Source organism: Narcine bancroftii, chromosome 2 (assembly GCF_036971445.1).
Source record: "Narcine bancroftii isolate sNarBan1 chromosome 2, sNarBan1.hap1, whole genome shotgun sequence".
Lineage (NCBI taxonomy): Eukaryota > Metazoa > Chordata > Chondrichthyes > Torpediniformes > Narcinidae > Narcine > Narcine bancroftii.
Window position 1 is genome coordinate 327,510,527 of NC_091470.1, and position 16,339 is coordinate 327,526,865.

General features: G+C 41.5%; 1 protein-coding gene across 2 annotated transcripts in view; it reads right to left on the bottom strand.

Annotated features, from left to right (window-relative positions):
• Positions 1–346: 346 nt before the first annotated feature.
• The window catches only part of LOC138755646 (serine/threonine-protein kinase H1-like), a 72,190-nt gene continuing 56,197 nt past the window's right edge, over positions 347–16,339 (bottom strand). Inside the window, exon 3 of one of the 2 annotated variants that reach the window (XM_069922017.1) lies at positions 347–730. In XM_069922017.1, the coding sequence (XP_069778118.1) occupies positions 419–730 (312 nt within the window). In that variant the 3' untranslated portion in view covers positions 347–418. The remainder of the gene's footprint in view (positions 731–16,339) is intronic. The other variant, XM_069922018.1, reaches the window with a different exon arrangement.

A 16,339-nucleotide genomic window follows, 5' to 3' on the forward strand; every position in this document is an offset into this window, starting at 1 on the left:
GAAGTTAGTGTCAACTGTTAGAATAGATAATTTCTCTGACATAACAGCATATCTGTCTCAGTTTAACTCCCATTATAAAGCTGGCTAAGGTGACAATGTCATTTTTAAAGTAAATTCAATATCAGAAAACATGAACAAAGTTTGAATTTTTACATCTCATGGCACAATATATACAATAGTTTTTATTGTTGATTAAATGCCAGTTAAACAGAAATACTAAACATTGATGAGCCTATTTACTTTAATGCAAAAATTCTTCAATATATCTGCAGTCTTGAGGTTATGTTTGATTTCTATAGCATCACTTAAATTAATTTAAGTGGTAACCAACTAATGAAAATCTAGATTTGTTGATATGATTTCTTTACTGAGGAGAACATTTTAGTTAATGTAACAAACTTGTATGGCAACTTGTGAATTACTCCTGCTCCATGTGGTGCTGGTACCACAGATTAAACTCTCGGATCTCCTTCTCACGTAAGCGGCGTGATTTGCTGGAGCGACTGGATTTGGTAGTCTCTGCTGACTTCGAGCTTTGACACCGGGAAGATGTTCTCCTCATCAAATTCTGAGAGATGGAACGGTGGAGATTTTTCATGGAGGACGATGCTGCCATCGTCACAACCCATGGATGCTTCAATGCTTGAGCAGCTGCCATTCTCTCACTGGGTTCTATTGTGATCAGCCTGTCAATGAAGTCCTTGGCGAGGTTAGACACATTTGGCCATGGCTATAATCACATAAAAGACAACACAAGAAAAATGAATATAAATGCAAATGTAATGCATGATAATAATTAATTTATTAAAGGTAAACAAATGAACTCTTATTCAATGTCATTCATTTGTTCGTTTAGTTTGGATGTTGGCAGAAATGTACTGATGACATAATACCATAATGAACAGGAGTAGCAGTAGGTCAGAAGACTTCTTAAGCTTATTCTGCCTTTCAATATCAGCAACACTGAACTGACCTTTGTCCTTAAAACTACTTTTTCCCAGTTCATCACAATTCCATATTATCCATGGTCCAAAACTCTGCCTTGAATGTTCTTCTTGACTCAACTTCAGCTGCCAGCAATAAAGAATTTCAAAGATTGGCAACATTTTATTCATTGTCTTTAGACCAGTCATTCTCAACCTCTTTTTGGCTATGGCCTCCTTAGGACTTTGCTCAAAGTTTATGGGCTGCCTTCCCTGTGAAGCAGTCAAATTTAGTTGATTTCTTCTGGACTTCTCTCCTACTGACTAGTGTTGATTGACTAATGATTTCAGTCCAACGTGGATCCATTCCAATTTGCCGACTGCATTAATCAATGTCAGGTAAATAGTATCACACTGACTCAACACAAAGCTCATGAAGACCTGGATAGCAGAGATGCATACATGAGGGTCCTGCTTATTGACTACAGATCGGCATTCAACACATCATTTCCTCAAAACTGATCAGCAAACTCTAAGACCTGGGTTTCAGTACTCCATTGTGTAAGTAGATAATAGATTTCCTCATCTCCAGACCCCAATTAGTGAGGATGGTAAAAACATCTCCACAATGTCCAGCAGTACCAGAGCATCCCAGGGCTGCGTTATTGGCTCCCTGCTCTACTGTCTTCACACTGTGTGACTCAGTACAACAAAACCATCTGAAAATTTGCTGGGTTGTATAAAAAGGGGTGATTAGTCAGCATATAGCAGGGAGATGATAACTTGGCTGAATAGTGTACTAACAACAACCTTATCTCAATGTCAGCACTAAAGTTAATTGCTAATTGTAGACCAGGAAGGGAAAACTGGAGGTGAATGATCCAGTGATCATTGGGGAATCAGAGATGTTGAGGCTGAGCAGATTTCAATTCCTGAGAGTTACTATCTGGGAGAACCTTTCTTGGACCTAGCGTATTAACGTCATCGTGAAGAATGCCTCTACTTCCTCAGGAGTTTGCAGAAGTTTGGTATGACATTCGAAATCTTGGCAAACTTCTACAGATGTGTAGTGGAAAGTGTGCCGACCGGCTGCATAACAGCCTGGTATGGGGGCACCGATACCTCTGAGCAGAAATGTACTGCAAAGGTTAGTGGACACAGCCCAGTATATCACAGGGAAATCTCTCCCCACTATCGAGAAAATCTACATGGAGCATTGCTGTCAGAGAGTATCAGCAATAATCAAGGATCCACACCACTCATGACATGTTATGTTTTAACTGTTACCATCAAGAAAGAAGTATAGATGCCACAAGACCCGTACCATTTATTACAGAATACTTAATATTTTTCTGTTTCGCACAGTCAGTTTGTTTACATTTCTCTCTTTTGTATACCTATCTTTTCTTGAGTACATTTTTTTACACTGCCTATAGTAGAAATTTTGCTTGGGCCAGAGGTAAAAAAGAATCTCAGGGATGTATATGATGCCATGTAAGTACTCTGATAATAAATCTGAACTTTGACCTTGATGTTTCATCTTATAGAAGACTCCAGCATTAGCATTTGTGCTTAAAAATAAGGTTTTTTTTAAATTTCTTTCAAAGGACACAGAGTCTTAGGAGCTCTCTTCTTTAAAGGACAGTAGAAATGGAGCCTTGGAGTATTTTGAATGCAGACGTATATAGAATCTTGAGAAACAAGGAATTAAAGGTTCTGTAGGGAGACTGAAATTCATCGGTTCATTTGTATGTGAAATATTCACTCATCATCTGCTCTACGAAGTTCCCTTAGAATCTTGAATGTCTCAACATGAAACACAATAGAGAAAACCTACCGGGGACATCTACCACCTAAAATAATGAAAGGAGAAGGAAATGAAAAGAATTGACTCAGTGGAATTTCTTGTTTATTTTTATTGAATGACAACATTGTTTGACTGGTTTAGTGTATCTTAGATTTTGTACTTTAAATGAATGGGGGGGAGGTAGGGAGGGTGGGATGGGAGGGGGGGGGAGAAAATGACACTGTATATATTTGAAAAGGAATATGTATGTATCTTGGTCAATGTGGTTTATGGTGTGAAAAATAAAAAATTAAAAAAAAACAAGATCATCTCTAATCTTCTAAAACCAAAGACCGTGGGGCTAATCTGCCCAATCTTCCTTCATAGACAACCCACTCACTCTAGGTATCAATTGAATGAACACATTCTGCATTGTCTCCAGGCCAGTGAAGTCATCTTTAAATATTTGAAAGGCTGGCAGTGAAATTAGGAGTAGGGTTGCAACAGATCAAGTGTCAGAGCCTTAGACTCATGATTGTGGAGAAGCATTTGGGATCAGGATAATGGCAGAGGGTTGTAGTTAGTGCATTGCAAAAAAAGAGGGAAGCTGGCCAAATATAAATACTAGAGTTCAAGAATGATCTACCTAGCACTCTAGTTCTAGTCCTCAGTATCCCAAGAGTGACCAATTGCAGGGCAACATGGTCATGTTCTCCTGTAATCACAAATGGAACAAATGGTAACTCACACTGGGAAGAGTCCCATTGTATTTCAGGAGTGCTGCACGATTAACTGGAAATGGTCATGATCATACTTCAATTCAGAGAAAAATCTATGTTCTGACAGTGAAAAGACAGCATTTTATACTTCTAATCTTCAACATTAACAATAAGTTTGACTTGAGTTGATAACTCGTAGCAATTACATTTTGGAAAAGACTTGTTAAAAAATGAAATAAAATAATTTTAGATTAAAATGAATGAAAGTAAATATTTCATGGGTACATTATGTACAGTCTGGCTTAGGCATAGCGATGGGAAAAATGAAAATTATTTTCATTTGTAGTAGCCTCATAAACATTGTTTTACATAGCACACAAAGGAAATCTTCCCTTTCATTTTAATATAATGGCTTGGTAAACTAATACCATACCAGTGGTGTTATGTTGCACTTGCAAACACAGCTTTTTGCTGAATCAGGATATGAAGTATGGTCATTAAATTATTCAAGGCAAAAAAAATCAGAGAAACTTTGTGAAAGAGTTCTCAGGTTATGTAGCAAAAGTTCAGGTAGAACACCAGTTCTTCATTATTTTGCATCCTCACATGTTCCACCAAGTGTGTGTGAAGTTGTTCAGGGAAGAAATTTGGAACAAAAGGCCTGGAATTTGTGTGTTCGAATGATCTCAGGAAAAACATCCTACAAAAACATACCTCCGAGGTTCACACATACCAATGGTTTTGTAAATGATTTGTTTAATTGTTCCCAATACTTTGTTGTGTGATGATAATACTAAATAGGTGGTAAGAGGAAGGGGAAAACAGGAGAGCACAAATCAGTCATTATCGGGGTGGTGAGCAGTGGTAAGGGTTAAGAACTTCACATTCCTGGGTGTTAATATGGCCAAGGATCTGTCCTACGGCCTCCATGTTAATGTAATCACAAAGAAAGCTCGCTCATGGCTATATAATGAGGAATTTGAGGAGATTTGCTATATCACCAAAACTTTTGCTAATTTCTTCACAGGAAGAGCATTCTGACTGTTTGCATCACTATCTGTATGGAGGTGCCAATCCACAGGACAAGAAAAAAACTACAGAGCGTTGTGAACTCAGCCAGCACCATCAGTCTCCATTCCATAGAGGACATATACGAGAGGCAGTCTCTTAAGGAAGAAGCCTGTATCCTCAAGGACCCTTACCATGCCCTCTTCACACTGCTACCATTGGGTCGGAGGTACAGACCCTGAAGATAAACACCCTGTGGCACAAAGACAGCATCTTTCCCTCTGTCATCAGATTTCTGAATGGTCAATGAACCTCAGACACTACCTCACTTTCTTTTATTTTTGCACAAATTTATTTATTTTTAAATTGTATTTTATAGCAATATTTTACTATTGATGCTGCTGCCAAACAAAGAATCTTGGTACACGTTAATGACAATAAGCTGATTCTGAGAGGAAAGCAAACATCTTTATTATTAATTTAAACTCTGTTTAATATTGCCAACAAAAGACCTAACAAATATGGATAAAAAATGCTCATGATGAAACAATTGTCCAAAAGATACAGCTGAGAAGTCAAATGTGCAATGAATGAACTCCTACATACACAATATAAAAAAAAGAGTGCGTTGTTGAAAGAAATAACAAAGACAAAACTCTAAAATTACTTCTTTTCAAACTATCTCTATTTTCTCTGAAGGGCAAAGATGGTGATTAATTTTAGGTATGTCCGTAAACAAAGTGATAAGAAAAAAAAATACATGACCCTGTAATTCTGCATGCTAAGTTTATATTGTTAAAACCCTTAGCAATATAATTTGTACTCCCCTGACAATGGAAAATCTCGACAGTGAAGAACATAAAACACAAAGATCATGAAACCAGGTAAAAACAATGGCCTGGCAGATGAAACAATGGAAAATTATAAATTCTTGTTGGATCTTATAGTACTCTGATAGTAAATGTTACGGATCTACTTTCTGAACAATTTCCACAGATGCATATCAAAAGCTTACCTGCTGGGAGCTTCACAGCGTGGTATGGGAGGTGCTCTACTCAAGATTATAAGCTCCAGAAGATAGTGAATGCAGCTCAGAACTCAACTCAAACTTCCTTTCATTCCATGGACTCCATCCAATAGAGTGACGCTGCATTGTAGCTGGCTGAAGGAGGAAAAAAAATGGCAGACTTACCTTGTATGGACAAGGTCCATATGGCAGGTCCAGCATTGCTTTTATGGAAAGCAGCGTCCGGAGCTGTCCTCTGGAGCTGAGGGAGGCGGAGCAAGTGGCGGCACAATAGTGCTGCCCATTGCTCTAAGTTCGAACATATGCGCCGAGCAATGGCCTTCTTCATTACCCAAAATCCTCAACGCAGCTGGAACCGCTCTGGAAAACGTAGAGTGGTTCCAGCTGCGTGGGGGATTATGGGTAATGAAGATGTCCATTGATCCCGCATTAAAACAAAAAAAAGCTCACCCCTCCGGGCTCTGCCACACCCTTGTCTGCTTCCCTCCAGTCCAGCTTGGTGAAGGAGCAAGCAGCAGAGGGGGACACAGGAAGAGGACATTTCTGGGTGGCAGGAGGGAGCCCTAATCCCAGCACCAATCACCGTGGGAGTCCTGATGGTGGCTCCTGGGTCGCTGGCTGATAATGTCATCAGCCCAGCCCTAAGCAGCCACCTTCAGCAGCAGTGCCTTTATGGAGCAAGGAAGGATTGGAGTCCAGATCCAGCATCCGGCATCAGTGTTTTTATAAAGGTGGGTTCAGCGATGTGAAGGCAGAGAATATCTGCCTTTACATTCGCTTTAATTTTAAATCACTATAAAAAGGCCTTACATCTCCAGCTGTCCAGGAAAGGCAGCCAACATAATAAAGGATCTATCACATCGTGGACACACTCTCATTGGAGAGAAAATGTGAAATTGTACACCAATAGGCTTTAAGACAGTTTCTTCTCCACAGCTATCTGTCTCCTGATGAGCCCCGCAACAGTGCCCTCGTAAAGACCTTGTTTTGTACTGGTGTTCGCTTTTTCATTGTAACTACGGAATACTCTTCAATTGTGCTCTTGCTCTTCTATTTTATGTCTGAATGTTAGTGTTAATATGGCAGAAGAACTTCTCCCTGTACCTGGTATAATGTGACAAATAAACCAAATTACTGTCAACAACTGTATTTCATTTGAATCAACAAAAGGTAACAAAAGTAAACACAAAATCAAATTAAATTTCAATAGAAAATGAACTAATTAAATATTTTCAACAAAGCTTGTGACATCGCGAGAATTAAGATTGGTTTGCTGATCTCTACAATGATTTACCTTTCCTCATTCTGATTTAAAACTCCTTGTTGCTTCTCCTTACTTCTAGTTCTTACATCAATGTTGTCATTCTCTCTCTCTCTCTCTCTCTCTCTCTCTCTCTTTCTCTCTTTGCCTCAACATTTCCCCATAAAGCCTTGCTGATCTGCATCCAAATACATCAAGCATTCCATTCAGTACATCAGACAACCACATCAGAAATATTTTCATGCAAGCTTCAATATGTTTGTTTTCTCCAAAAACAGAAAAGTACTTAGAAAATTGTACCTCCCTGTTTTTGTCACTTTGTTATCCAGGAAAGTCACACCACTTTTCCCCACATGATTTATTTGATAGGATTTAAAAAAAAACAGCTATTGACACTTTGTTAAGGAAGTATTATTGTCATTGAATTAATTTCTTGTAAACAGGTATGAATGCATTTGGCAGGAAAATGTGTATTTCTGCCAAGGGCATAAATAAGACACCTCCACACAAATGTTTATCAGAATTAAAGTGGTTATGTTTCAAGTGAGATGTAGCAGAATTAGTACAGAATTCTGACACCGATGACTGGTCATTTAATAGGCTGTATTCATAGAGTTATACAGCATGTAAACAAGCTCTTTGGCCCACTGAATCGGCACTGACCACCAAGAATCCTTTTATGCAAAACCTGCACTCATCCTATGCTTCCTATATTCACATCACAGACTCTACCACTCCCACCACATTGAGGATAATTTACAGTGGTCAATCAATCTACCATCCCACACAACTTTGGGATGTGGGGAGAAATGGGACCACATGAAGAAAACTCCCATAGAGAACTCTCCAGTGGCAGCATCCAAGGTCAGGAGTGAACCTGGGTTATGTGCTCAGGTGGGATTCAAACCCACTTTGATTTAAGAGTTTGGGAACTTGTGTGCATTTCTTTAATTTTAGTGATCTGTATTTATTGTTCATGATATGATGGCTCTTTTTGGAGAACTAGTGAAAATTGATTAATTTCTTTACTGAACACCACCATTACAAATACAACATTCAGTTTCCAGCCATTCTCTCTAGTTCCCCAACTCACTTCTGCTTTGACCACCCTGCCCATGGACAGTACTTCAATTAAACATATGGAATAACACCCCATGTTTCAGTCAGCTTCTTTATTTTTTTCTGTATTACTGAGTTTAAATGTGATATCATATCCACTGCCCCCATTTTCTTGGGCTCCTGGTCGTGCTTTATCTATTAACACCTTGCACTCAACATACACATGTAGAAAAATAAAGAAATGCAAACAAACTGTCTCTTCCTGAACCTGCTGGCGTGGGTCTCATGGCACCTAGCCCTCTTTCCTGATGGTAGCAGCGAGAACCGAGCGTGTGCTGGGTGGTGTGGGTCTCGTGGCACCTAGCCCTCTTTCCTGATGGTAGCAGTGAGAACCGAGCGTGTGCTGGGTGGTGTGGGTCTCGTGGCACCTAGCCCTCTTTCCTGATGGTAGCAGTGAGAACCGAGCATGTGCTGGGTGGTGTGGAGGGTTTAGCCTGTGATGCCCTGGGCTGTGTCTACTACGTTTTGCAAGGCTTTCTGCTCAGGGATATGGGTGCCCCATACCACATCATGATGCAACCGGTTGACACACTTTCCACAACATATCTGCAGAACTTTGCCAGGGTTTCCAATGTCATACCTAACCTCCACAAACTCCTGAGAATCCAGACTGAGAATTCATGCTTCTCTGCATCCCCAGTTCCTCCAGCAGATTGTATTTAGCTTCAGATTTCAGCATCTGCAGTCTCCTGTGTTTCTCTTCCTGGATAATATAATTATTCTCATTTTCCTCCTTATTACAGGCCTTCTCTTTTCACTAACCTTTTTTTGCTGCCTCAGTACTAGTATCTCTGACTTTTATTTCTAATGAAAGGTTATTGACTGAGGAATTAGGGTGGTATGGTTAGTGTAACGGCTAGCACAACGCAGTTACAGTGGCAGTGACCGGGGTTCAAACTTGACACAGTCTGTAAGGGGCTTGTATGTTCCTCACCGTGTCTGCATGGATTTCCTCCGGGTGCTCAGTTTCCTTCAAAACATATGCGGATTCTATGTTAATTGGGTGTAATTGGGCGGCTTGGGCTCATTAAACGGATTGGCCTGTTACCGTGCTATGACTAAATTTAAATTTATTTAAAAAAATTTAAAAACTGAAAACAAAATCAAAGTGCAGGAAATACTCATCTGTTCAGCCATCATCAATGTACCTAAATGAGTGACAATATATTATCACGTGGATCAGAATCAGAATCAGGATTTATTTTCACGAAATTCAGTGTTTTGTGGCAGCATCACGGTGCAAACATATGTATTAGAACCATCTAACGATATTACTAGAAAAAAAATAATGCGCAAAAAGTAAAGCCGTGTCTTCGGTTTGTGGATTATTCAGGAATCTGATGGCAGCGGGGAAGAAGCTGTCTTTGTGCTGTTGAGTGCTCGTCTTTAGGCTCCTGTAGCTTTTCCTCAATGGTAGCAAAGTGAAAACACCATGGTCTGGGTGATGGGGGTCTTTGAGGAAGGAGGCTGCTTTTTTAAGACACCACCTTATGTAGATGTCCTCAATGAAGTGAAGTCTGGTGCCTGTGATGTTGCAGGCTGAGTGAACAACCCTCTGGAGTTTATTCTTGTCCTGAGAGTTGACACCTCTATACCAGGCAGTGATGCAACCAGCCAGAATGCTCTCCAGTACAACTGTTTAGGATAGTCTTCCGTGACATACCAAGCTGCCTCAGATACCTCACAAAGTATAGCCACTGGTGAGCCTTTTTTTGTGATTGCATCAATTTGGAAGCTCCAGGGAAGATCCTCGGAGATGGTGACACCCAGGAATTTAAAGTTCTTGTCCCTCTCCATTACTGAGCCCTCAATAACGACTGGGTCGTGTTTCCCTGACTTCTTCCTGAAATGCACAATCATCTCCTTGGTTTTGTTGATATTGAGTGACAGGTTGTTGTCATTAAATTACTCAATTAGCTAATCTATCTCCCTCCTGCCATCTGTGATTCTGTCGACAACTGTGGTGTCATCGGCAAACTTGTAGATGGCATTGAAATCGTCCCTGGCCATACAGTCGTGGGTGTATAACGAGTAGAGCAGTGGGCTAAGCACGCATCCTTGGGGTGCACCTGTGTTGATGATCAGTGAGGAGGGGACATTGTTGGTGGTCTTCTAATGAGAAAGTCAAGGATCAGTTGCAGAGTGGGTTACAAAGGTCTAGAGATTGGAGCTTCTTAACCAGCACTGAATGAGTAATGATATTGAAGGCCGAACTGTAGTCTATGAAGAGCAGCCGTATGTATGAATTGCTGTTTTCAAGGTGATTCAGAGCTGAGTGGAGAGCTGGCGATATTGCATCTGCCGTGGAGCGATTGTGACGATAGGTGAATTTCAGTGGGTCCAGACCTTTGCTTAGGTACATATTAATTCTGGCCATGACCATCCTCTCAAAGCATTTCATCACAGTAGAAGTTAGTGCTACTGGGCGGTAGTCATCGAGACAGCTCAAACTACCACAATAAGAGGTTGAAAACTGACATGAGATGTTAACTCTGTTTTTCTATATGGGTATGTTCTGACCTGCTGATTGTTTCAAACATTTTTATACTTTGGAGATGGTTCTATTTGTGAGAGGCATTGGTTCAGCACTTAATCAGTAAGTAATAGTTGACAATGCCACTAGCTTCTGGACATGGATTCTTTATATCATGGTGTTAAGCATTCTCTGCCAAATCCTCACTTTCTGTAAAAGTGGTTCAATGAACCAGAGACTTCTTTTTTGACTCTTAATGCAATATACGTGCGTTATCGTGCGGTCGTACATATCTGTATAAAAAGGTGCGATGAGTCTGCATACAGGAGGGAGATTGAAAACTTGGCTGAATGATGCACCAACAACTTCACATTCAATGTCAGCAAAACCAAGGAGCTGATTGTTGACTTCAGGAGTCACGTGATGGAGTAGTAGCCGGTAGGGTAAAACCAGCCCTCTCCAGAAAAGAAGAAAAAAAGTTAAGAAAAGACAAAGTTCAATAAATATAAAATATAAGAAATAAAAGATAAAGTTGCAGAGAAGAGAAAGAAAATAGCACCTAAGAAGGACAAAGTAAAAACAATGGGAAAAAAAGAAGAAAAGACACTGGAGAAGAAAGGAGAAGTCCTTACCTGCACGAAGCAACAGGGAGCCATGGTGGAGAAGAGCGCCCGATCTCCAAGGTTGGTGTCAGCCCTGCAGAGTCGCGACCCCTCGTCTGGTTGACTGCAAAAGTGCACAACTGCACATGCACGAGGAGTCTTGCATGAGCAGTGTGCGATCTTTTTCTTTCTTTGGCTTGGCTTCGCGGATGAAGAATTATGGAGGGGTAATGTCCACGTCTGCTGCAGGCTCGTTGGTGACTGACAAGTCCGATGCAGGACAGGCAGGCACGGTTGCAGCGGTTGCAAGGGAAAATTGGTTGGTTGGGGTTGGGTGTTGGGTTTTTCCTCCTTTGACTTTTGTCAGTGAGGTGGGCTCTGCGGTCTTCTTCAAAGGAGGTTGCTGCCTGCTGAACTCTGAGGCGCCATGATGCATGGTTGGAGGCGATATCAGCCCACTGGCAGTGGTCAATGTGGCAGGCACCAAGAGATTTCTTTAAGCAGTCCTTGTACCTCTTCTTTGGTGCACCTCTGTCTCGGTGGCCAGTGGAGAGATCGCCATATAACACGATCTTGGGAAGGCGATGGTCCTCCATTCTGGAGACATGACCCACCCAGCGTAGTTGGGTCTTCAGCAGCATGGATTCGATGCTTGCAGACTCTGCCAGCTCGAGTACTTCGATGTTGGTGATGAAGTCATTCCAATGAATGTTGAGAATGGAATGGAGACAGCGCTGATGGAAGCATTCTAGGAGCCATAGGTGATGCCGGTAGAGGACCCATGATTCGGAGCCGAACAGGAGCGTGGGTATGACAATGGCTCTGTACACGCTGATCTTTGTGTGTTTCTTCAGGTGGTTGTTTTTCCAGAATCTTTTGTGTAGTCTTCCAAAGGCGCTATTTGCCTTGGCAAGTCTGTTGTCTATCTCTTTGTTGATCCTTGCATCAGATGAAATGGTGCAGCTGAGGTAGGTAAATTGGTTGACCGTTTTGAGTTCTGTGTGCCCAATGGAGATTTTGGGGGGGCTGGTAGTCATGGTGGGGAGCTGGCTGATGGAGGACCTCAGTTTTCTTCAGGCTGACTTCCAGGCCAAACATTTTGGCAGCTTCTGCAAAACAGGACATCATGCGCTGGAGAGCTGGCTCTGAATGGGCAACTAAAACGGCATTGTCTGCAAAGAGTAGTTCACGGACAAGTTGCTCTTGTGTCTTGGTGTGAGCTTGCAGGCACCTCAGATTGAAGAGACTGCCATCCGTGCGGTACCGCATGTAAACAGCGTCTTCATTGTTGAGGTCTTTCATGGCTTGTTTCAGCATCATGCTGAAGAACATAGTAAAAGAGGGTTGGTGCGAGAACCCAGTCTTGCTTCACGCCGTTGTCAATGGAGAAGGGTTCGGAGAGCTCATTGCTGAATCTGACCCGACCTTGTTGGTTTTCGTGCAGTTGGATAACCATGTTGAGGAACACGATGGTGGGGGGGGGGGCATCCGAGGCGCTCTAGTATTTGCCAAATCCCTTTCCTGCTCATGGTGTCAAAGGCTTTGGTGAGGTCAACAAAGGTGATGTAGAGTCCTTTGTTTTGTTCTCTGCACTTTTCTTGGAGCTGTCTGAGGGCAAAGACCATGTCAGTAGTTCCTCTGTTTGCGCGAAAGCCACACTGTGATTCTGGGAGGACATTTTCGGTGACACTAGCTATTAGTCTATTAAGGAGAATCCTAGCAAGATTTTGCCTGCAATGGAGAGCAGCATGATTCCCCTGTAGTTTGAGCAGTCTGATTTCTTGCCTTTGTTTTTGTACAGGGTGATGATAATGGCATCACAAAGGTCCTGAGGCAGCTTTCCTTGGTCCCAGCAGAGCATGAAAAACTCAGGCAGTTTGGTATGCAGAGCTTTGCCGCCAGCCTTCCAGACCTCTGGGGGGATTCCATCCATACCTGCTGCTTTGCCACTTTTCAGTTGTTCAATTGCCTTATATGACTCTTCCCGGGTAAGGACCTCATCCAGATCTAGACTCAAGGGTTGTTGAGGGAGCTGGAGCAGGGCGGATTCTTGGACTAAGTGGTTGGCACTGAAAAGGGATTGGAAGTGTTCTGACCATCGATTGAGGATGGAGATCTTGTCGCTGAGGAGGACTTCACCGTCTGAGCTGCGCAGAGGCCTTTGGACTTGGGGTGAGGGGCCGTACACAACCTTTAGTGTCTCATAAAAACCCCTGAAGTCGCTAATGTCAATGCTAAGCTGGGTTCATTTTGCGCTGCTAGTCCACCACTCATTTTGGATCTCCCGGAGTTTGCGCTGAAGATGACTGCATGCGAGACTAAGGTAAAGGAAAACACCGATGGGAGGGGGGCTCAGCCGAGAATCAGGAAACCATGGCATGACCAGCTGAGGGATGCCCGACACCAGGGCTCTCAGCTGGAAGATGAGGAGAGCAGCAGGTGAAGGAGTGAAGTACCAGGTGAGAAAGAAAGTCAACGGGGTGAATGGCAAAAGGAGCAGCAGCAGGAGGCTTTACAGATGAGCAGCTCAGAAGGAGAGGACCAACAGCAAGAGGCCAAGCAAGAAGAGACCCGACAAAGTGATTCTTTAGAATATTAGAACTAGTCATGACAGAAATAGGGAAAAGAGTAGAAAAAGTGGAAGAGCAAGAAACAGCTGTAGAAATGGAAGTAAATGACTTAAGAGGAAAATTGGAAGAAAGTGATAAAAAATTAAAGAGACACAAGAGTTGCTCGCTCAGAAAATTGATATGTTGGAAATTTATAGTAGACGAAACAACATAAAAATAGTGGGCACAGATATGAATGAATTTATAAAAGAATGGATCCTGAAAGTCCAGGGAACGACAGAAATGCAGGAAGGAATAGAAATAGAATGGGTACACAGAACACTAGCTCCGAAACCACAGATACATCAAAAACCAAGATCCATTTAGAAATATTTTTGAGATATACGACAAGAGAAAATATACTGGAGCAGGCGAGGAATAAAATTAGAGAAGACAATAAACCATTGGAAAACAAGGGTCAAAAATATTTTTTTACCCAGACATAAGTTTTGAACTCTTAAAGAAGAGGAAGGAGTTTAATGCAGCAAAATTGATCCTATGGAAAAAAGATTATAAATTCATGTTAAGACATCCAACTGTGCTTAAAATATTTATCCCTGGGGAGCAAAACAGACTGTTCTCGGATCCGGAGGAAGCACAAGAATTTGCAGAACGCTTGCAGGACAGAAGGAGAGATGAAGAGATGTAATAAGAATGAAGAAAGTTAATTATATATATATATATATATATATATATATAAATGTAAAAACACAGTATATGTAAAGAACTAAAGAAGGGAAAGAGAGGGAAAGGAAGGAAGGGAAAAAATAGGGAGAACTTTGTTTTATGTGTAAAAAAAGTGTTTATTGGGGGGGAGGTTGGGGGGACAGAATAACCATCACTGCGAAATCAGTTGACGATTGTGAGCAGGATCACAATCCAAATGGAGAGGGGAGTTGTGGTTGCCCGGCAAGGGATAAGGGGCAACTCAGAGGGGGGTGGGGGTATTTGGGGTTAAGGTAATATTGGATTTGGGAGTTGTGGGAGTATTTTATGTTTTAAATGTGTTGTCATACATTGAGTTTAAAAAGGGAAAACTGAGCAATGAAAATAGGGGAAAGAGGGATGGTGGTGGTGAGGAAGCAGAAATGAGGTGTAAACAGGATATGAGATGACCACGTTGAACTATATGACTATAAACATTAATGGAATACATAACCAAATTAAAAGGAAGAGGCTATTAAATTTACTGAAAAAAGAAAAAAATAGAAAAAGCATTTGTACAGGAAACGCATCTAACTGAAGTGGAACATAACAAATTAAAGAGAGACTGGGTAGGACACGTAGCGGCAGCATCATATAATTCAAAAGCCAGAGGTCTAGCTATATTAATTAATAAAAATGTACCAATCAAAATAGAGGAGGAAATCATAGATCTAGCAGGGAGGTATGTAATGATAAAGTGTCAGATATATTCAGAATTTTGGAATTTGCTCAATATTTATGCACCTAATGAGAAGGATCAAAAGTTTATGCAGGATATTTTTTTGAAGATTATAGATACACAAGGAAATGTATTGAGAGGAGGGGATTTTAACCTTAATTTAGATCCAATGTTAAATAAAACTGGATAAAAGACTAGGAAAAAGAATAAAGTGGCCAAATTTATGGTTAAAACAATGCAGGAAATTAAACATGGATATATGGAGGAGGCAGCACCCAAGGGAGAAGGAACACTCATATTATTCGAGTAGGCATAAAATATACTCAAGGATTGATATGTTTTTGTTGTCAGCCCATATTCAAGGGAGAGTTAGGAAAACTGAATATAAAGCTAGATTACTATTTGATCATTCACCCCTGTTATTAGCAACAGAACTGGAGGACAACACACTAAGAACATATAGATGGAGGTTAAACTCCATACTACTTAAAAAGCAGGAATTTAGAGAGTTTATTGAACACCAAATTGAAACATATTTTGAAATAAATCTTTGGCTTGGCTTTGCGGACGAAGATTTATGGAGGGGGTAAAAAAGTCCACGTCAGCTGCAGGCTCGTTTGTGGCTGACCAGTCCGATGCGGGACAGGCAGACACGATTGCAGCGGTTGCAAGGGAAAATTGGTTGGTTGGGGTTGGGTGTTGGGTTTTTCCTCCTTTGCCTTTTTTCAGTGAGGTGGGCTCTGCGGTCTTCTTCAAAGGAGGCTGCTGCCCGCCAAACTGTGAGGCGCCAAGATGCACGGTTTGAGGCGTTATCAGCCCACTGGCGGTGGTCAATGTGGCAGGCACCAAGAGATTTCTTTAGGCAGTCCTTGTACCTTTTCTTTGGTGCACCTCTGTCACGGTGGCCAGTGGAGAGCTCGCCATATAATACGATCTTGGGAAGGCGATGGTCCTCCATTCTGGAGACGTGACCCATCCAGCGCAGCTGGATCTTCAGCAGCGTGGACTCGATGCTGTCGACCTCTGCCATCTCGAGTACCTCGACGTTAGGGGTGTGAGCGCTCCAATGGATGTTGAGGATGGAGCGGAGACAACGCTGGTGGAAGCGTTCTAGGAGCCGTAGGTGGTGCCGGTAGAGGAATACGGAATCAGTAAAAGACAAATTTTTATTATGGGATGCAATGAAAGCCTTCATTAGAGGGCAGATAATAAGTTATATAACTGAGATGAAAAAGGTCTACAATCAAGAGATAGAGCAGTTGGAAAGAGAGATAGTAAGTACAGAAAAGGATGATATAAAGAAAAGGAGAGAATTGGCGGACAAAAAAATAAAATACGAAACATTACAAATGTACAAGGTGGAGACAAACATAATGAAAATAAAGCAAAAGTATTACGAACTGGGAGAAAAAAGACATAAAATATTAG